The 22,739-nt window shown below is 45.6% G+C and overlaps 1 protein-coding gene across 1 annotated transcript in view; it reads left to right on the top strand.

Annotated features, from left to right (window-relative positions):
• Positions 1 to 5,884: 5,884 nt before the first annotated feature.
• The window catches only part of EEPD1 (endonuclease/exonuclease/phosphatase family domain containing 1), a 142,738-nt gene continuing 125,883 nt past the window's right edge, over positions 5,885 to 22,739 (top strand). Inside the window, exons 1-2 of the mRNA XM_011950163.1 lie at positions 5,885 to 6,401; positions 6,859 to 7,928. Coding sequence (XP_011805553.1) covers positions 7,051 to 7,928 — 878 coding nt within the window. The 5' untranslated portion in view covers positions 5,885 to 6,401; positions 6,859 to 7,050. The remainder of the gene's footprint in view (positions 6,402 to 6,858; positions 7,929 to 22,739) is intronic.

Below are 22,739 nucleotides of genomic sequence, written 5' to 3'. Positions count from 1 at the left end.
TAGCAGGGGACCATGGGGAGGTTCTTCACCTTCCTCTGCAGGCACCTGTGTTTCAGGTCAGCCAGAAAGAACCAGCATGAAAGACATGCTGCATGGAAGAAGCTGAAAGACTTCTTCCCCAGGGGCTCTTCTTCCCTCCTGTGCTCCTCTCTGTCTTGTCTTCTGTGTTTACTGGGAAGAGGAGATGGTTCTATAGAAATAAACAAACACAATCAACAGATACAAAAATATATATGCCAATTCGTTATATTTAAATGCAATAGTTAAAAACAAAAACAAAACCCTGTTTTTGACAAAAACAAAAACAAAACCCTTGTGACTACAGCTGTCACAAGACAATTGTCTGAAAGCAGAGTGCCGACAGCAGAACTTCAGGAGGTGGGTAGTAGGGCCAGGCTGAACACTGTACCTACAGGAAAGCGTTTGGGAAGGTCATGCTGGCTCCCGGCACTTTCCATGCAACAGGGAGGTCCTGAGCTCCAGGGAGCCCAAGGAGATGGGGCAGGAGATTGGCCATGCTGGAGGCAAACAGCTGCAGGTGGATGGGAACAGAAAACATGCACTGCTGTGCATGGTCTGCCTGGCTGAGAGGACCTCATGCAGTGGAGGACGCAGGTGTGCAAGCTGCCAGACTCCGCTCAGTGGGATCAAATCAGGAGGAAATCCCATACCTCCCTGGCCTTCAAAAGTATTGTCCCCAAGATAAGCGCTGACCTGAAAAGTCGACCAGGAGCCTCCTGGGGAACAAGGGAGGAGGGTGGCCCCTCTACCACAGTGGGGGAAACTGCAAAGACTGGACTTCTTCCCCAGGGGCTCTTCTTCCCTCCTGTGCGCCTCTCTGCCTTGTCTTCTGTGTTTACTGGGAAGAGGAGATGGTTTTATATAAATAAACAAACACAATCAACGGATACAAAAATATATATGCCAATTCGTTATATTTAAATGCGATAGTTAAAAACAAAACCCTGTTCTGTGACTACAGCTGTCACAAGACAATTGTCTAGAACCGTCCAAGGGGAGGGTCCTGAACCCTTGAAAACACTCTTGTGACCCACCTGAAAAATGATAACAAAAACACTATCCTCAATGGAAACCAAGGCCTGCAAGAGCATCCCGAGAGTGGGACAACTGTCAATGGCTATACAGGGGCCTTCCCTGGAGCTGTGGTGATGGCTCTTCCTGCTGGGAAACAAGGCCTGAGGGCCACATCTGTATGATAAATACTGCTCTGAGACAACCACCCCACTGTGTAAAATCTTAAAACAACCCCAGTGTATTCTCTCTCATGTCCTGTGGGTGGCTGGGCTCAGCTGGGTGGTTGCTCAGCAACTTGTGGTTTCTGCTAGGTTCACTCCTGTGGGCGCATCCAGGTGGGGGCCAGGCTGGGTTGCAATGTCCTAGAGGATTCTCTCACTCTGTGAGGCCCTGGTGCTATTTGAGGGCTGGGGTGTCTCAGTTCTTCCTGTGGCCTCTCAGTCACAACAGGTGAGTCAATACTTCCCTATAGCATGGCAGCTGGGTTCCAGGAGGGAATATACCAGGAGGAATGGACTAGTGCTTATCTCTGCTTGCCTTACTCTCACAAATCACGTGGCTAAGACTGGAGTGAATGTAGAAAGCGGTCACACAGGGAGGAGAATGAGGGGAGACTGGACCCACTGGGCACTCATGTACAGTCTATCACACACTGTTATGCAGCAGAGCACTGGAATCCTTTAGAGAAATATACAAAAATGCTCCTGGTGGTGGGATTCCTGGCTGAGTATCTATACACAGGTGCAGAAGAGAAAGCAGAATTCCATGTCTGTGTGTAGAAGATGAAGGTTTGTTCATTGCCCCTCTCCATGGTGTCTATCCATGGTGTCTGTCTGGCCATCCTCTGCCACAACTCTTGGTGAGGCAGGATCTGATGTAGAATGTGCAAATGGGCTGCCAATGCCTGGAGTTTCCTGAGTTTGGGAACACAGGGAACCTACTCTGATAAAGAGGGACAAATCCACTGTCAAGGTCACACTAAAGGAGACGTTGCCTTGTCACATTGATATAATTTAGGACAGCATCCAGCTTGGCCACTGCACACAAGTTGGTGCCAAGTCAATAGCTGGACTGAAGCTCATTGATTGGGGAAACGGGGCTTGCTTTGCCAGGACTGAGGGCTTGTGGGTTGGGGCAACATTTCCCTATTCAGCTTTCAAATCTCATTTTGACCCTCACTTCCCAGGAAGTCCCCTAGCAGAAATTACTTGTGATTCACGTCCATATTCTCTTCCTCTCTCCTATTTCAATGGGCACTAGTCTTACTGATTTAGTGTCTGCAGTCCTGCTGCCCCATCAGCTCCGGGAATGGAAGAGTCAGGAATGTGCTCCTCACTGTACCTCCAGTGCCTAGCATCATGGGTGCTGAAATTGAAGACTGACAAATGCTTTCCCTTCTTGCTGTCTGCCACCTCTCCCTTCCCATGAATCACCATTTACTTTAAAACTGCTAACTAAAAAGCAAAAGACCAATGACCTTGATCCTCTCTGACCAGGCCCCAGGTGAGAACTATGTCATAAGGGGCAGTGGCCACAGGATGTGGTATTTGGTTGGAATGATGTAACCTCTGCCCTTTGACATCATCATGTAACTGGGTTGTCAGCTAGAGCCCTAAATAATACAATGCAAATAAAACCCCTATTCCTTGTAGAATGGGACCCTAGCCAGCTTCCCAATCTCAGTGAGGATTCTTGAAAGTCAGATATTTCCCTGGGTCTCCTCCTATTCTGATTTTCTGCTTCCACTGAATCCTGGATCTTTCTCCCACCCATCTTTTGCATTTTAGCTGCCCTTTTCCTCTGTCTTTAATTTACCCAGAAAGATTCAGCTCCCTTACTTTATCTCTCCTAAACATAACTTATTGAAAGCCATTACAATACATATCTTACAAAGATTTAGTGTCTGTACATGGGGTAGGGGTGGGAGGATTGCATCATGAAATAGCACAGCAGATAAAATAGACTGTTAGACATAAGTTTAAAGGCCTCTGTTGCTCACTCTCCTGAGCCCCCAAGCCAAGCTGGGGAATGTTCTCTTCTGTTAGCTGTCTGCTCAACTTCTTCTTGGACTCCTTCATCCCCCCCGCCCCAGCCTTTTCATCTCCACCCAGGCTCACCTACCCCACTCTCCCCCAAAACAAAGCCTATGTTTTTTTAAGTTCAGAGAACATTTTTTTTCATTTTTTGAAGACTTTTCCAAAGCTGTTGAGTTGTCACTGAAGTACACCAAAATGTACATATTTAAAGTATACGATTTTGTCAGTTTTGACATTCATATGCCCATGAAACTATCACCTCTCAAACTGCATTGCCATCAGCCCCCAAAGTTTCTTTGTGCCCTTTAAAATCCATTCCTCCCTCCCCATCATCCCCTGGCAACCACTGATCTGCTTTCTCTATATGTACATCAGTTTGTATTTTCTGGTGTTTTATATAAATAGAATCATACAGTATGTTCTTTTTTGCCTTATTTCTTTCACTCAGTATAACGATTTTGAGACTTTTCAATGTTGTGTAATAGTTTGTCTTTATTGCTCAGTACCATTCCATTGTATGGATATACTACAATTTATTCATTCATCCACTGATGGATTTGAGTTTCTTGTTTTTTTTTTGCTGTGTGTGTGTGTGTGTGTGTGTGTGTGTCTATAACAAACAAAGCTCCTACGAGCATTTACATTCAAGTCTTTGGGTTTCATGCTTTCCTTTTTCTTTGACAAATACCTATAAGTAGATTGGTTGAGTCATATGGTAGGTATATGCTTAACTTGTTAGGAAACTTCCAAACTGATTTCCAAAGCAGTTGTGACATCTTACACCTCCACCAGCAATGTGTGACCATTTCAGTTGCTCTGTGTCCTCACCAACATTGGATACACTCAGTCATTTTAAAGTTAGCCATCTCATTGCATGTTTTTGTGGGGTGTATGTATGTGTGTTTTTAAATGCACTTTGGTGCATTTTAGCCAATGCTTGGTTTCATTTATACCAAGGGAAGCATTTGCTAGGTTTATAGGGAATAAAACCAGATTATTTCTGTTGTTCTAGGATATTATTGATAGTGTCCTCTCTTCACCTAAAAAGTGTCCTGGTTTGGATGATAAAATATATGTTTTCTGTGCTTCTAGCCCAAGTAGCCACGCTCCACGGCTGTTCTTCCACAGCCACATTGCCCATCAAGGCATTCTGCTCAACGAAGAGTTTTCTGTATTCTGCTCAATGAAGAGTTGTCGCTTCTTTCAAAAAGTTTTCCTGCTTGTCTTAAACAATTTTTTTCCTTACAGCACCAGGATTTCAGTGCGTGGCATAATGTAGCCCAGTGTTTGGGTGGGAGAGGATGGTAGGTAGGAAGGCATTTTTGCGATCAAGTGCAAACAGCTTGCCTAAAAATAAAGCCAATAAAGAGGACCGTGGAGCCAGAGATGGAGGCAGTCCTGCCGTGCCCTGATGACCCCGTCATCACCTGGGTCGGATGCAACCAGACCTGAGGTAAGATTACTTACCTTAACTTTTCAACATGGAACCAAGAAATACCCCCCTCTTTATTTTTTTATTTTTTTTTGGTCTAAGGTAGTTTTACTTGGTTTTCCTGACTAATATACATAGCAGGGGAATGTGCCTCAGAAAGGCAGTAGCATTTTCCAAACCTGGGCTGCTGCTCATTTTACATCCGAAATACCTTCCGCCTGTGAGAGGTACTATTTTTGCTGACCCAGTCTTTGGAATTGAAACCAGATGCACTGGTCACATTGGCTGGGGATGAAACTTCAGAGAACACTAAAAACACTAAACGGCCAGGGTCAAAGTATTCAACGATATCACTGCATGATTTGCTGAATCGAAAAGTCTAGCTCTGGGTATCCACTATAATGCAGCTGGCTCTTTAATCTTTAACCAAATTGTCGTTTAGCAGTGTGATCCAAAAACTCTTCTGGGTTTGGGAAGCAGCCCCCATTTCCTTCCTTCGTAATGATTAGACTTAATAATTACAGAAACTTACCCTTGTTTACTCACAGCGCTAAATGTGCAAAGGAGCAAACCTGTATTTGACCTATGCGAACACACAGGAGGGTGGTGCGTGCCCTCTGCTAGGAGCACAATGAGTCGCTGGCGTTATTAGAGGACATCTCTCTGAGCGGAGCAAAGGTAATATACTGGTGGAAGAAAAGAAAAGGCCGAAAGTGGGGACAGAAATTAAGACCATCCCATTCAGTCTGCTCTGGAACGTTCTGCAAAACTCCGTGAGACGCTGGACCTACAGGGATGACCTCTCAGGGATTGCCCCGGCCTTCATCCCCACACCTCAAAGACAGACGAAAAGCAGCTGGGCAGATCTCGCCTCGGACAATCCTAAACAGCCTCTACCAGGCATAACCAGACCTAGGCCTCGGGCGGCAACCATGGTCCGGGTGCAGCTGACTTAGGACAGCCTCCCTGTGACCCGCCCTAGCCGGCACGGAGACGGCTCCGCCCCTTAAGCCCCTAAGTCCCGCCTCTGCGCTCCCGGGGCCTACCCCCGTGCTCACGGTCCCGCCCCCGCGTTTCCCACCCCCTCGCGCCCGGGCAGCGCTCCCACACTCTATGACCCCACCTCTCGCACTCCAGGCCCGCCCCACGCGCTCCCGGGTTCAGCAATCCACCCATTTGTGCCAGGCCACGCCCCCACAACCATGGCTCCGCCTCTCGCACGCCAGGGCCGCCCCTCGCGCTCTCAGGTTCGCTCTCCACCCTCTTGCGCCTTGGTTCCGCCCCCTCCTCCATGGCCCCGCCTCTCGCACTCCAGGCCCGCCCTTGCGCTCTCGGGTTCCTCTCTCCACCCACTGGTGCCAGGCCCCGCCCCCATCCGGGCCCCGCCCCCGCGTGCCCTCTGGAGTCCGGGGGAGGAGTTGCCGCGCGGAGGAGGCGTGGCCGTGGTTCCTGCGGAGGCGCGAGCCGCGCGGCCAGGACTTTGGCTTTGACACCGACTGCGAGCGGGAGCCGTGCGGCTGGTGCTGCGTCTGGACTGGCTCTGGCGGATCCCGCGCCCGAGTTGGGCGCAGGACTTTTTGCCGGGATAAACGCAACTGCGGCGGCGCCGCCGCAAGTCCTGGTGCAGCTTCGGCGGCGGATTTCGCCGCCGCTGCCGCCGCCTCCGAGCAGCCCTGTGGCTTCTATTCACTCTGGGAGAGCGATGCTGAGTTTCTCCCATGGAAAGAGCCGGGACACGCAGACCGAAGCGGCGTAGGCGGCTTCCAGGGCCTGGCCAGTGACCCACACCAGCGCTGGCGCCTAGGCTGGAGGCAGGGGGCCCGCGCTGTCCCAGGCTGGGCTCAGGCTTCCGAGCCGCAGGTGGAAGAGGAACCGGCGCCCCGCGGAGCAGCCGAGAGGTGGGGCGCGGGGACCGCGGCAGGTCGGGTGGTGGGGGTCGATAAGCCCCTTCTCAGTGCTGGCGCCGGGGAGCACGGACTTCCCAGGTTGCAGGTAGCGCTGTGTCAGATGCGGAGCGTGGGGGAGGTGGGGTGCCCCCCCGTCTGTGTGAGCCCGAGTGTGGGTGACCCAAGTGTCGGGGTTGAGAGAGGCCTGGAGAAGAGGTGTGAAGCTGATGGGGATAGGTCTTTTCCCAAGAGAAGCGGCGTATAGCCTTTTTGGGCTCAGTGTGATAAAACCTGGACGTCCCCAGAGGAGAATCCACATGGGCCCAGCCTCACTGTGCCTACGTTTTTAGGGGTTCATGGGCAGCCACCAGTCCCTGACTCCTGGTTACTAACTCCAGCACTAGGTAGGGGGTGCTAATGCAAATTGCCTAATTCAATGGGTTTCTATGTTTATTAATTTATTTTCTAGGCGGCCAAGTGAAAGGTAATTTTGGACACGCCAGGCATGGAAGATTCGGTGTTTGTCTATAGTAACCTCTTCAGTCCCTGAATCCTGCACCTTGCGTTTTTCTGTGCTTGTACGGCCTACTGGGCTTCCTCCCTAGCCAGAGAGCTCTTCTGCAGTGGTGAGGCCTTCCTGGGATCCTGATCCTGGCGGACCATGGGGAGCACCCTGGGCTGCCACCGCTCCATCCCCAGGGACCCCTCGGACTTGTCCCATAACCGCAAGTTCAGCGCAGCATGTAACTTCAGCAACATCCTGGTGAATCAGGAACGGCTCAACATCAACACTGCCACGGAGGAGGAGCTGATGACCCTGCCTGGGGTGACGCGTGCTGTGGCACGCAGCATCGTGGAGTACCGAGAGTATATCGGTGGCTTCAAGAAGGTGGAGGACCTGGCATTGGTCAGTGGTGTAGGCGCCACCAAGCTGGAGCAGGTCAAGTTTGAGATCTGTGTGAGCAGCAAGGGCAGCTCCACGCAGCACTCTCCCAGTTCCCTGCGGCGGGACCTGCTAGCGGAACAGCAGCCTCACCACCTGGCCACAGCTGTGCCTCTCACCCCACGTGTTAACATCAACACAGCCACCCCGGCCCAGCTCATGAGCGTGCGAGGCCTCTCGGAGAAAATGGCCCTCAGCATCGTGGACTTCCGCCGTGAGCATGGGCCCTTTCGCAGTGTTGAGGACCTAGTGAGGATGGACGGTATCAATGCCGCCTTCCTGGACAGGATACGGCACCAGGTGTTTGCTGAAAGGTCCAGGCCCCCATCCACCCACACGAACGGGGGACTGACCTTCATCGCCAAGCCTCACCCGAGCCCCACCTCCCTGAGCCTGCAGAGTGAGGACCTGGACCTGCCGCCAGGGGGGCCCACCCAGATTATCTCCACTCGGCCCTCCGTGGAGGCCTTTGGAGGCACAAGGGATGGGAGGCCTGTGCTGAGGCTGGCCACCTGGAACTTGCAGGGCTGTTCCCTGGAGAAGGCCAACAACCCCGGGGTGCGAGAGGTGGTGTGCATGACACTCCTGGAAAACAGGTGAGGACGGGGACCACCATGGGTGTTGGGTGTGAAGGCGACTTGTGCGTGGCCTCATCTATGGATGCAAATGAGTGGATTCTTTTGTGAGTAGGGAGGGTGCAAGAGTTTTTAATCAATGTTCTTGAAGCCTCAACCAATATTGTCACCTGAGAATGGACTGTCCTTCTGCTCCAGAATTTTCTGAATACAGCTGGGCTTGTGTACCATGTCTTGAGCATGAGATATCTGACTGATTCATAATTTTGGGGTAAGCAGAGATTGTGTTTTTGTTACTGATTTGGAGGATGCTGGGTCTACACCAAGTCAGGCACTCAGAGCATGGGAACTGGTGCAGTTTTGCATGTGAGAAAGAGTTCATTGGATTTTGTTTATTAATGGGAGGGAAAATCATATTTGTTCCATCAAATATGCCTATTTGTGCACACAAGATCACCTTAAAGGCCGAATATTTGCAAACACATATAAGTGTCTATATTTACCAAAATGCTATGAATGAATCACTCTCCATTCTTTTTCCTTATTTAACCTGGAGTTGGTTTTCAGCCCTACAACTGTGGCCCAAAATGTGTGTAACCTTTTCTGTCCCACAGCCAGAAAAAAGCAAGCTGACGTGTGTGTGAAAATTGGCCAGATTTTCCACATCTAAAGCAAAGAAAAGAGTCTAATAGGATAGGCCATTACCACAGAGCGTTTACATTATTCACAATACTGCTCTCTGTAGGAATTTCTGTTAGCCTCGTCATAAAACAAAAACAATATTATTTTGGCAGTAACTCCTGCTGTTAGTAAAATAGCATACTGTATAATGTAATCAGGTGTGGGAAGGAAATAAATATTTGTGATGGTCCCTTCCAGGTCATAAGAGCTGTGATCCTGGACTTGAGGCGTTTTGCCCCGCCACCCACCAGGGGTGCAGTGTTTGTGGCTATTCGTTGATTTCCTTTGCACTGAGTTGTTGGTGAGGCTGGTGGCGGGGGCGGCAGTTTGGTGACACGAAGTGAACTCTCAGTGGGAAATCACAGTGAATGATGGCAGATCACCAGGAAAATTAGTGAGGAGAAAAGCAGGTCACAACGTTTCCTTGGCACTGACCCAGTGGCATGCTCTCGTCACTGAGAGAGGGACTCCTCACTGGGTCAGGGAACTGGACTGGGGAGCCCTTGAATGCTCTGCCTGCAGTGCTGTGTCCTCTCTTTTGCAGCCTAACTCACTCCTTTTGCAGAGTCTTCTTGTGCACAGGTGAGAGCTGAACTCGGGCCCTGGGAGACAGTTATAAAGAATGGCTTGATAATTGTTCTCTTTATCCATAGCAGCATGGGCATGTGAATGGGAAATGAGGAGGGGAGAGGCAGGAAAGGACACAGCTGCTTAATTCCTATTATGTTTTCTAGTGGCTCAATTTGGGAGGGAGGTGATGGATTTGGATCAAAAGTTGGTCCAGTGGGGCTGACCAGCTAGGCAGCCCCTGCCCATTTATTATGTCAGTGGTTTCTAAAGTGTCGTCCCCGCCCCCGGCCCAGGGGATGAGCAACATCAGCTACTCACTCAGAAACTTTGTTTCTGTGTTTTAACACACCCTCCAGGCGGTTCTGATGCACACTAAAGTTTGAGAACCATTGTACTAGGTGTTAGGCAATCAGCTGTCCCTCTGTCTCTTGGAAGCCCCTTCCCTTGGCAGGGTTAGTGAATTCATGCAGAACTTTACAGGTACAGTCGGCCCTCCATGCCTGTGGGTTCCACATCCATGGATTCAACCAACTGTAGATGGAAAATATTCAGGGGAAAAAAAGGTTGCGTCTATACTGAACATGTTGAGTTTTTTCTTGTCATTCTCTAAACAATCCAGTATGGCAACTATTTATATAGCATTTACATTGTATTAGGCATTCTAAGTAATCTAAAGATGAATTAAAATATACTGGAGGATGTGCATAGGTTATATATAAATAATATGCCATTTTATGTCAGGGACTTGAGCATCGTGGATTTTGGTATCACTGGGACTCCTGGAATCAGTCTCTGCAGATACCAAGGTACAATTGTCCTTTTTATTTTCCCCTTTGATTGTTTTGATTATCCTTCTAGCTATTCAACCTTGTGATATTCTTTCTGGCCAAGGCTTGAGGAGCTTATTCATCTTCTAGGACATATGAATGTGAAGGGTAGAGAATGGGAGAGTGAGCAGAGATGGCTGGCCTCAGCGCTGGCTCCACCCTGCAGCCCACTGAGCAGGAGCCCTCACGACTCTTGTCCATTGTGAAGGTGCTGGGGTTGTCCTGTTTTTTTCTTCTTTGGGTTTCCTAGAGAGATGATGATTTGCTGAAGACATTGAACTATTGTCATCAGGCAAGAGTGCAGGAAAAGCTTACCCAAACCCACCTGTAAGTGACTGGGAAGGTGACCTGCACCATCACATTCTCACTCTTGGCCAAATGTGTTGGGGGTTGGTGGTTCTCTTTGCCTGGTCACAATGGATTCAGTATTCCAGACACTCCTAGCACATTGTTAATGTTTGGTAAACATGAACTAATGGATCAGGGCCTGATCCCCTACGGAGCAGGGTGAGTGCATTGCCTGTATGACTGTCCTAGGGTATCAAAAGCTGTCACAGAGTAGATGTGTCCTCAATGATAGCAGCACCCATTCTCCAAGAGCTGTGTGTTCGTCCTGATTCACAGAAATCTCTCCCATTCCAATTGTTCCCATATTAGTAAGAGGAAATACATTTAGTATGAGCAAGAATGGGTGCCGGTGATTTTCTGGGTGGCTTTGATTTACATCCATGTATACCTATAATAAAAGAGTTTCCTAACTTTTGGGTATGCCTTCGTGCTTTCTAACAGTTTTCCCATTTATTTGATTTTCCTAGTAAGTCTGGGATGTAGGTAACACTGGCTTTTATTAATGATTCTTCATCTCTGGCTGAGGAAACTGAAATCAAATAAGTTAAATGACATGACTCTATCATGCAGCTCATTAGTGACTCAGGGGACCCAGACCTTCTGACCTTAGACCTATGCCCTTTGCAAGCTTGCTGTGTTTTGTAAGCACAACACCTTTAACCTGCCTCTTGGTTAGACACCCATCCTCTGCCTCATCAAGGGCACTTGCTAAATTGTGAGCCAGTCACAGTTTCTTAAATTAAACCCATTGTAAAGGGATTTTAAAGATACCCTTAGGCAGTTCCTTTGCAAAGGGAATAGCTGGCTCTTGATTGTTCTGTGAATTTGCTTTAGTAGGTGTGTTTTCTTAGGCTGAAGGGTAGCGGTATGGGATGGGAGTTAGAGTCTTCTCTTAACCTTCTTACAGCATGTATGAGCTATAAGAAACTGTTTTGCAAGTGAGGCATGAGGTAGGACAGCATTAATTGATAATCATACAGTCACCAGCAGCCTTCAGGGATGTCATGCTGGTAGCACAGAACAGAACTGACAGATTTCATTAGATTATTTTGCCAAATATCAGTCTGAGGCAATATTCTTCCTTGTTCAGTATTTATGGAGCAAGATTACAGGGGAATATTTCTGCTAAATATGCTTGCAAAATTTGGAGACAGTCCACATCTGGATTGAAAATTGGTTAATTTTTCATTTTTACTTATTTATTTTTTACTGGGAAGTCGTTCTGTTTTGAGAGTCTCTTTGGTTATTGAAAGTATAAACCCTCAGGGAGCTGAAAAATAATCTCCAAAATAAATAAGAACATTTAACATCCCAGTTGCTCATTTTCCCTGTGGCCTACAGAAGAAGAGAACTTGAGTGTCAAAGTCTTTAGCCCTATAATGGCTTAAATCAGTTTTCTTGCCACATGTCTGTGGTATCAAAGCACAAGGTGGATTAGTGCCACACACTGATAGTGAAAAAAGAGATTTTGCTTTATTAGACTTGATTAGTAGGACCAATATAAACATAACCCATCTTGTCATTTGATTCATTCATTGAAAAATATGTATTGAATGTCTGCTGTGTGCATTTATAAGCTTATTTCAGGGATCAGCTTGGTCCTGTTACTTACCAAACTTAAGTCAATGTAGATTAATTTGTGTGGCCCAGCCTCAAAACAGTCTAGTAAACCCAGAGTTTTGGGGCAAGTCACAGGGAGTGATTGATGCATGGTTGTATTTTTCTCGTATGAACAATAGGCTCACCCTGGGAGGTTGAAGGGTGGGTGGATGCAGCCAGACATTACATTTGGGGACAGAATGCCCAGCAGTCCTCTTAAAGTAGAAATTGTGAAATCCATTTTGACACTTGTGGAAACTGAGGCTCTGAGAGGTTAAATAGCATCTGTGTGGCCTTCAGAAATGCAGATATTGGAGTCAGGATTTGAAGTTTGTCTGCTTCCAAAACAGAGGGATTAGGCCGGATTAGTCATATCTTTTCCCAAACTCCGTCCCCTTCCGTTGCCTCTCACTCCCAGCCCACCCACATTTCCTCCCTGCCTTTGGCTGGCCAGGTGTCAGGGTCTTGGGGGAGAAGTAGGGCTTCCCTATAACACCGAGATTGTGTCCTGGCCTCTGTTTTTTCCCATTTTTGTTCCTCTAAAGGATGGGGCTTGGGGCCAGAGGTAGAGCCAATCCAGAGGGTGTCAGGGCTCCTCCACCAAGCCCCTCAAGTGTGAGTCTGTGACCTTGGGCCTGACTCCAAGATCAAGTTCCAGTTTTCTGAGCCAAGGAACCCTAAGTTGTTTCTAAATAGAAAGATGGTCAATAACAAGAGTGTTGTGGATTTGTAAGAGAAGAAGACAATGTGAATGCAGGGAACTTCCAATGTAAGCAGAACTTAGGGTTTCTTTCATTAAAGGGAAAGGTGTGACTTTTGTTTTACAAGGAAGCTGGGCCCATTTTGGGTCTGATTTCAAGGTTCTTTGGGAGTTTGATGATGTTGATTTTCCCAGGGGCTATCCATTCCTTATTCACTCATTCACCCATCCATCCATTCATTCATTCAATTAGCAGATCTGTTTGGCGCTCTCACTAAGTACCAGGTTCTGTATCAGGCTCTGATAATAAAGTGAAGAACAAGACAGAGTCCCTGCACTCATGGAACTTCTGTTCTAGGCAGAGAGAAAAACAGGTCAACACACAGATCAATCATCACATATAGTGGTGCATGCTGAGGGTGATGGAGGTAAAGTAAAGAGAAACCTGTTTAGATGGGGGTCAAGGAAGGCCTCAGCTGAAAGCTGATGGATGAGAAGAAGCCAGGCATGGAACAAGCCAGGGAAAAGAATGCTCCATGGAGGAATTGGCAAGTGCAGAGACCCCGAGAGTGCTGGTTCCAGAAAGAAGGCCAGAGTTCTAGAGTGGCGGGTGAGTGGGGCTGCAGAGCAAGGCCAGGCCAGATCAGGTGGGGCCTGTAAGACTTCTCTTGTAACAGCAGAAGGAGGCCACAGAAGGTTAGAAGCAGAGGCTGAAGAAATGACCTCTTACCAGATAGTCTGACTGCTAAGGGATGCTGGAGGAGGCGTGCATGGAGTGGGTCCTGGGAGTTGAGTGAAGAAGCTGTTGCAGGATTCAGACTAACGGCAATAATGTCTGGGGATATGTGAAAGTGGGCAGAGATGAGAAGGCTTTTAGAGGTAAAAATTGGCAAGACTTGCCTATATTGTAGATAGTGTGAGATTCAGCAGGTAGCTTGTTTAAAATGCTCTGAGGTTTCTAGGAGATAGGTGCAGAGGCAAGTATAATAAGAAATCCTGGGGCTGACACACTTGCCTCTGTATTGTTTTAACATGATGCAGGGTGTTCACCTCACCCTTCCCCTTGGCCACAGCTGTGCCCTGGGTGTGGGGTCTTAGATCCATAGCAGATGGAGTATGAGGCCACGGTCTGCCCTCTGCAGATGGGGCATCTGGCAAGGCCACATATGCTCTTCAGCATCAATGACAAATAGAACCAGGGCTTGCTGTGGGACTTTAGGTGACTATTTGTATTGGGAGAGGTTCACATACATTCATTTCAACATTGAGCAGCTACTTCGTGCTCACTACCTGGTGAGGTCAGAGGCACGGGCAGAGGAAGACCCCACCCTGTGGTCAGGGGTCTCAAGGACATACACATTCAGCAGATATTTCCAGGATGATGTGTGGGATGAGGGAGGATGTGAAGCTTGCTAAGAGACCTGAGAGCACAGGAATTTGTTCTCTGTCTGCTTGGCTCTGCAGGTATGTGAGACCTCAGCATCCGGTCAGGGACGAGAAGAGAGGACCAAGTCAGGTGGATGGGAGGTTGGAGTGTCAGAGGAAGGAATGTAATGGCATAGTGACAATTGAGACTAAAAGTCAGCATCCTCCCTCCTGCATTGAAAACACATGGCTGAAGAGGGGGAGGTCCAAGCTGGGCCCTACACTGAGGCTTATAATCCGAAATACTCAGACAGGAACATGGCAGGCTCCCACACAAGGCTCCTTACAGTGAAAGAATCTGGTATACAAATGCCAAGCTTATAAGCAGCAAGGTATGTGTCATTTTAATTTCAAAATGACCTTCCCCAGCCTGAGCGACATAGCAAGACCCTATTGCTACAAAAAAATTAAAAATTAGCTGAGTGGGGTAGTGTGTGCCTGTGATCCCAGCTACTGGGAAGGCTGAGGTGAGAGGATCTCTTGAGCCCAGGAATTCAAGGTTGAGGTGGACTGTGATCATGCCGTTGTTCTCCAGCCTCAGTGACAGAGTGAGACCGTGTCTCTCTAAGAAAAAAAAAAAAAATTACTCTACCTTACAAAGGATTTTATCCCAGAATTTCCTAATAACAGTCTCTGTCAGTAACAAATTAAATGATGCATTTCACTGAACTTCTATTTGCTCATCATGGACATCCTGGTTTGTGTGTGGTAATTTATAGCTGGGTAGAATTTCACACTGATGACTTCTCATATCATAACATTCAGGAAATACCACCAAAATGTCCTGCTCTACCTGACAGGCTGTTAGTCCTCATCAAATATTTAGGAATCTTAGAAGCTTCCTCACCCTCTTTCTCATGAGTGTACACAGGCCAAAATTCTTATGTAACATCTTGATTGACAGCAGCCAAATTGCTGAACTCAAGTGGCTGGGAAAACCCTGGAGAGGTATGCTCAGAGTAAACATTTCATTATAAAGAGAAGTGTGGAATCCTTCTTGCAGAGTCTTGAATAAAGAAAGCCTGGGTTGGCCGGGCGCGTTGGCTCACACCTGTAATCCCAACTTTGGGAGGCTGAGGTGGGTGGATCCTTTGAGCCCAGGAGTTCAAGACTAGCCTGGGCAACGTAGTGAAATCCCATCTCTACAAAAAATACAAAAATTACCCAAGGGTGGTGGTGCACACTCGTAGTCCCAGCTATTACACCCGTAGTCCCAGCTACTCAGGAGGCTGAGGTGGGAGGGAGGTTAGCTTGAGCCTGGGAGGCGAAGGTTGCAGTGAGCTGAGGTGGTGCCACTGCACTCCAGCCTGGGCACAGAGTGAGACCCTGTCTTAAAAAAAAAAGAAAAGAAAGAAAGAAAGAAAAAAAGGAAAACCTGGATTTTCTTTACTGACTACAATTCCCCAACTAATATTGATTTGTTGTTTGTTTCCAGTGAGTCCTTGTTTCCTAATTCTATTTTGGTTCAGCTGTTACCTGATTAAGCTGTTAAGCTAGGCCTTAAATTGTTTTACCTAGAGGCTGCTGTATACTCCTGAAATGCAGTGCTTAAGCGACAGAATGTTGTTCCCATTGCCACATTTAAGGTTGCGCATGCTTTGAACGGTCTACAGATCTGAAGTCGTGTTTGCTCACCCAAAAACTGGAGAATAAAACTGGTACTTTGTCTTTCTCAGCTTATGCTAAAAGTGGCAGGCCTCAGGTGGGATGTTGTTTTTTAAAAAATATCTATCCAATATCCTGTTAAAAAAACACTTCTCTGTAGGTATTTTCTATTAAGCAAATTCAATCTGTTTTTGGTTTTGTTTTTGTTTTTGTTTTTAGCAGTTTCTGTTTCTTGAATGGGAAAAAGCCAATATTTGGGTGACATTAGGCCTTGGTCTTCACTGCCAGCGGTCTCAGGGCTCCTTTCTTCCTTTCTTGGTGGGCAGCCTCTGTGACTTCAGATTATTTTGTTGTTTTATGGGTAGGTTTTTTTTTGTTTTGTTTTGTTTTTTTCCTTTTCAAAGTGATTCCCGATCTTTTAAAGTTTTAATTTGAGGACTCATTTTAGATAGCAAAATACTTCATGTCCCTCCTCTCTCCCTCACTTGATGGTGGACTTTTAGTGTCCGTTGGTGGTAGAGGTTGTGCTAGAACAAAAGCAATGATGATTAACACTGACAGTGGCTGTGGCTGAGGCCCATAGCTAAGTTATAGATACAGAAGAGATGGCTCAGGGAAGCTGAGAAGTTTGACTGCTTTTGGAGGGTGGGACTTGGATTACAATCCAAAGTCTTTGCAGTTAGACTCCAAAATTTGATGATAAAAAGTTATTCTGTTCAGTAATGCTACTCAGAGTAGTTGTATTTCATTCACCCAGACTGCATTGTAGACTAGATGCTTTCTTAACCAGCTTGGCTTGGGTTCCCTAGGTTATGATTTTTCATAAGTATACTGATATTTAATATCATCATGTGTCTGTGAACGTATGTATTTGTCTTAGTGTTTGTCTCTTCAAAGTGGAGCAGGGATGTTTGCAAAGCAAACTGCAGGATACTATATTTGTATGACTTTTCACTCTTTTATAATTGTCTTAACCACACTTATTTTGACAGCAATTTCTTAAACAACTTGCTTTTTAAGAAGCTTTTCAAGTATCCATCTTTATTTTCTTAGAAACAATTTATCTTTCTGCTCATGCTTCTATTTCAACAGTTGATAATCACATTTTAGGAGATCATGGTAATATGTGCAACTGACATAAACAGTTTAAGGACAGACACAGTTGACTCTCTGGTAAGCACATGATGCCCTGCTCACAGCTGATCAAGCCAAGTGTACTCATTGCGCCATGGGCATCCCTCAGCTTGTTTACAAAGGGAATGTGGACACTTTGGTAGGTCCCTTGAATGGAAGTTGGTTAGGAAAACATCTATTATGTTTTTTTAAACGATTACTGTGGTAACCAAGTTGTGTATTTAAGCTAGATTCAGTGTTTGCTTTACATGTTTATTGTAGACCCCAACAGGTAACTGCAGGTTGTTACTGACCCGCCATTCTTTCCTCTAGGAGATTGATTGAAAAAGTCAGTCTCTGGAGAAGACAGTCAAGCACTGAGTAATATTTGGTCAATGACAGTTTGTGTATATGACGGTATTCCCAGAAGATTATAATGGAACTGGAAAATTCCTGTTGCCTGGTGACATCTTCATGATCCTGATCCCATGTAAGCCTAGGATAATGTGTATGTGTCTCTGTGTTTAACAAAAAAGTTTAAAAAGTAAAAAAGAAATATATTTAACAATAGCAAAAACTTATAAAGTAAGGATATAAAGAAAGAAAATATTTTTATATGGTTGTACTGTGTTTGAGTTTTAAGCTATGTTATTACAAAAGTCCAAAAGATTAAAAAATTTAAAAGTTTATAAAGTAAAAATGTTACAGTAAGCTAAGGGTAATTTATTAGTGAAGAAAGAAAAAAACGTTTAATTTAGTGTAGCCTAAGTGCAGTGTTTATAAAATCTACAGTAGTGTAAGTCATGTCCTGGACCTTCATATTCTTTCACCACTCACTACTCACTCAGAGCAATCTCCAGTCCTGCAAGATCCATTCATGGCAAGTGCCCTACACAGATGTACCATGTTTTACATTGCATACTGTATTTGTACTGTACTCTTTCTATGTTTAAATACCATAGTATTACAATTGTCTACAGTCTTCAGTACAATAACATACTATGTAGGTTTATAGCCTAGGAGCAGGCTCAACCATCTAGGTCTGTGAAAGTCCACTCTGTGAAGTTTGCACAATGATGAAATCACCTAATGATCCATTTCTTTTTATTTTTCTTTTTTTTTTTTTTTGAGACAGAGCCTTGCTCTGTCGCCTGTACCCACCACCACGTTCTGGCTAATTTTTTGTGTGTGTGTTTTTAGTAGAGACAGGGTTTCCACGTTGACCAAGATGGTCTCGATCTCTTGACCTCCTGATCTGCCCGCCTCAGCTTCCCAAAGTGCTGGGATTACAGGCATGAGCCACCGCGCCCAGCCCTAATGATCCGTTTCTTAGAACGTATCCCCATTGTTAAACGGTGCATGATTGTATTTATGAAGTCAAGAATTTGACTCATAAATTGATAGTTTGACTCAAATTGATACATTGTCCTAATTTCCCCTAAAAAGTCTCCTGCAACTTTTAGATGTAAAAAAGGTGAAGTCCTGGTGAGCTTTTATTTTGATTTAATACCTGTACTAGTCAGCATTTTCTTCAGCGATACAGATGAACTGCTCGCAGAACTGATGAATACTGTAAACGGAGAGGGATTCAGGCAGGGGGATGGGACTAGATGGCTTATAAATACTTTCCCAAGTTCGTGACTCCACACTGTTTTTTAAAAATGGTCTGAATTGAATTTTAAAGTCTTATTTTTAAAATATTAAATACACGTCCACACAAGTGAAACTGTACAAGAAACTGTGGTATTACAGTATACATTTGCTGAACTCAGTTTAGTGCCAGGCCAGACTGTTTGGAGTTGATTTGTAATTTTTTGTGTTATGTTAGTTTGGATGTCTCCTGAATTTGTAATAAAAAATGCAAGTAGTTGTTAGATATTGTTAGAATTTCAACTAGAAAAGGAGTTGCTTCTATCTTTTAAACTTTGAGGTAAATTTTATTAAGAGCATTAGGAATTGCAAAATGGATGTTTAAGATATTACCATTTGCAAGCACTTAACTGTGAACATCAGGAGGCCAGGAGAAGTGGCTCATGCCTGTAATCCCAGCACTTTGGGAGGCCTAGGTGGAAGGATCACTTGAACCTAGGAGTTCAAAACTGGCCCTGGCAACATGGTGAGAACCCCGTCTCTACAAACAAACAAACAACAACAACAAAAAAAACGGGATTTCTTGTCATTGGTCAACCCAAGCAAGATAAACTGGATGAAGAATGAGAAATGAGACTGTAAGATCACCCATAACCCCTAATTTCAAATACCATATTTGCGTTCATTCAAACTGCTGTGGTATTTCAATTGATTGATTCTGTTGGTTCAAATGATATGTTTAAATATATACATTTCTTTCAAATCACAAAAGTCGCTTCCAATCCTGAGGCTTTTTCCACAGAGAGGGAAAATGATCACTGTTACTACCAAATACCCTTGAATACTGAGAAGGAAGAGTGGCTGCTGTTCCTATAGATAAGATGTGTTTGGTTTTTAGGGCTGCCACAATGAAGTCTAAAGTCCCACAGACTGGGGGGCTTCAGCCTCAGAAATGATTGTCTCACAGTTCTGGAGGCTGGGAGTTTGAGATCAAGACGTCGGCCAGCTTGGTTTTTCTCAGTCTCCTTTCCGTGGTTTGCAGATGACTGTCCTCTCCTTGTGTCTTCACATGGTCTTTCCTCTGTACCCAAAATCTCTTCTTATGAGGTCAACCAGTCATATCAGATTAGAGCTTACCCTGATGGCCTCCTTTTACCTTAATCAACTCTTTCAAGGCCCTATCTCCAAATACAGTCACATTCTGAAGTACTGGGAGTTAGGTCTTCAACACAGGAATTTGCGGTGGGATGGGGGGGGCGGACACAATTTAACCTTTGACAAGATGGTTTCAGAAAAATTACCCAGGGGTTTCCTTCTGGGCTATTTGTGAGCAACTTGCTCCTCTGAGTTTTTTTCTGGAGGGATGATGATTTCAAAGTATTTGTTTCACAGTTTAAATGCTAGAGAAAGCTGCATTTGAGTTCCTGGAGGGACACACTGCTCTGCCAAGAGGAATGGCTTTCTTGCTGGGCCATAGTAGATAGGGTCCAGCTGTTAGGGCCTGGACCCTTGCACTTCTCTCCTTCAGATTTGTTAGTCTGAGTTTTTCTCTGAAAAGAGAGCAGTGACCTGGAGCCTTCTACACTGCCACCCCCACGCAGCAGCCTCCAGTTTGCCAAGTTTCTTGCTTGCCCTTGGCTATAAGTAATATTGACGCGTAACTTTGCCAAACCTTGGGCACTGGGTACCAATTTCAGTTAGAGATTTAGTGCCATTTAGAGCATAGTGCCCTTTATTATTATTATGTATTATGTATTATTATTATTATTATTATTATTGACAGAGTCTCGCTCTGTCACCCAGGCTGGAGTGCAGTGGTGCCATCTCAGCTCACTGCAACCTGTGCCTCCCTGGTTCAAGCGATTCTCCTGCCTCAGCCTGCCAAATAGCTGGGATACAGGCAGGCGCCACCATGCCTGGATGATTTTTGTATTTTTAGTAGAGACAGGGTTTCACCACATTGGCCAGGTTGGTCCCATAGTGCCCTTTAGAATTCCTGTGGAAGGGCAAGATTCAGAGTGACCTGTGTGAAGCCAACCCAAGTTGGGCTTTCCCTGACTTCTATAGTTAAGCACGCCAGCTACGGGCTCACCTATTAGCACATATTTCCCCTGCCATGACCATCTCTCAGTTGTAATTGTGTGTTGGTGCTGTCTGCCCTGTGGACTGCACCTCATAAGGGCAGGAGTCATGCACATATAGTGGAGTTTGGGCACAGTATCACTCAGGAATTTGTGGAAAGAATAAATGATCACTAACATTTATTGAGGATTTATTTTACCCCACATGCTGTTGCCTTTGACATTCATTAACTGAGTGCTCACACTACCTCAGTGAGGTGAATAAACTATGTCCACTTTACACATAAGGAAACTTAAAGAATATAAGCTGACTTGCATGAAGTGACGTACTCGGTGAGACTGGAATTACCCAGAGCCCAAACTCTTTCAGATGCAGAGGTAGCAAATCCATAAACTTGGAGATGGAACCAAAAGATTAAGAAAGGGGACAGTTGGCCAGGCACGGTGGCTCACGCCTGTAATTCCAGCACTTTGGGAGGCCGAGGCGGGTGGATCATGAGGTCGGGAGATCAAGACCATCCTGGCCAACATGGTGAAACCCCGTCTCTACTAAAAATACAAAAACAAAATTAGCTGGGCGAGGTGGTGGGCGCCTGTAGTCCCAGCTACTCAGGAGGCTAAGGCGGGAGAAAGGGGTGAACCCAGGAGGCGGAGCTTGCAGTGAGCCGAGATCGCGCCACTGCACTCCAGCCTGGGTGACAGAGCAAGACTGTCTCAAAAAAAAAAAAAAAAAAAGAGGTGGGGAAAGTTGTTTCCAAACCTTTCTAGATCTAGAAAGTATGAAGAGACAAATTTAACTGCGGGTAAAGAACCCTGTCCTCCTGGGGGTACTGCCCTGCCATCGCTTGAGGAAATCATCTGATTCAATTTGAGGATTTCCTTCTCCTCATCCCTGGATTCTGGATATTGCATAGAAGTTGTATAGTATGTGACCTTTTGTGCCTGACTTTTTTACTTAGCATAATGTTTTTGAGGTTTATCCATGGTGAAGCATGTATCAGTATTTCTTTTTTTTTTCTTAATAGTTGAATAATATTCCACTGTATAGATGTACCACATTTTCTTTATCCATTCATCAGATGATGGACATTTGGATTATTTCCACTTTTTGACTATTATGTGAATAATGCTGCTAAGAATATTCATGTACAAGTTTTTATTTGGATATCCATTTTCATTTCTTTTGGGTATATACGTAGGAGTGGAGTTGCTGGAGTAATTTTTTGTTTATGTTAATTTTGTGTTTAACTTTTTGAGGAACTGCCAGATTGTTTTCCAGGGTGGCTGCACCATTTTACATTTCCACCAGCAGGTATGAGGGCCTGTTTCTCTACATCCTCATCAACAGTTGTTGTTGTCTGTCTTTTTGATTGAAGCCATTCTAGTGGGTGTGAAGTGGTATCTTCTTGGGGTTTTAAATTGCATTTCCCTAATAACTAATGACGTTTAGCATCTTGTCATATATTTATTGGTTATTTGTATATCTTCTTTGGAAAAATGTCTATTCACATCTGTGTGGGTCATTTTCAAACTTGTTTCTAAGCTGAAAAAATACAAGTTATCTTTGTGTTGATTTCCTTTCACTCGCTCTTCCCCTCTTCCTCGCCTCTTAGTCATGGAGTCATTGTACCAGTACATAACCTGGAATAATTGTTTTGTAATAGGAAAAAGTACCCAACATCCTACAGAAACAAACCCCACATCTGGGAAGGAGCCTGGAGAACTTCATTTGGGATGCTTCATGAATCTGGCTGGAATCTTCTGTCTGAACTGGGCTTAAACGATGTCCTGGAGAAGTATTGGTTTTCACACTTAAGTTATGCATTTTTAATGGAAGTTTAGCACTTTTTTATCAAAAGCCAAAATATAATGGACAGTATGCCAGGTGAGCTTTAGAAATTTCATCAAAATAACTCCAATGAGAGGTGAGCTTTGGCAATTTCATCACAGTATCTGCAAATCGTAGGCCCTTGGGCCAGGAAATAACCTTGAAGGAACACCTGCTGCTGGCATCCACAAATGACATTTTCTATGTACATTAAAAAATTTGTATTTTGGCTGAGTGCGGTGGCTCATGCCTGTAATCCCAGCACTTTGCAAGGCCAAGGCAGACCTGAGTATCACCTGAGGTCAGGAGTTTGAGACCAGCCTGGCCAACGTGATGAAACCCCGTCTCTACTAAAATACAAAAATAAGCTGGGCATGGTGGCGCATGCCTGTAATCCCAGCTACTCAGGAGGCTGAGGCAGGAGAATCACTTGAACCTGGGAGGCGGAGGTTGCAGTGAGCCGAG

This window comes from Colobus angolensis, unplaced genomic scaffold (genome assembly GCF_000951035.1).
Source record: "Colobus angolensis palliatus isolate OR3802 unplaced genomic scaffold, Cang.pa_1.0 Scaffold302, whole genome shotgun sequence".
Taxonomy (NCBI): Eukaryota; Metazoa; Chordata; class Mammalia; order Primates; family Cercopithecidae; genus Colobus; species Colobus angolensis.
This window is presented reverse-complemented; position numbering and strand designations above follow the sequence as displayed.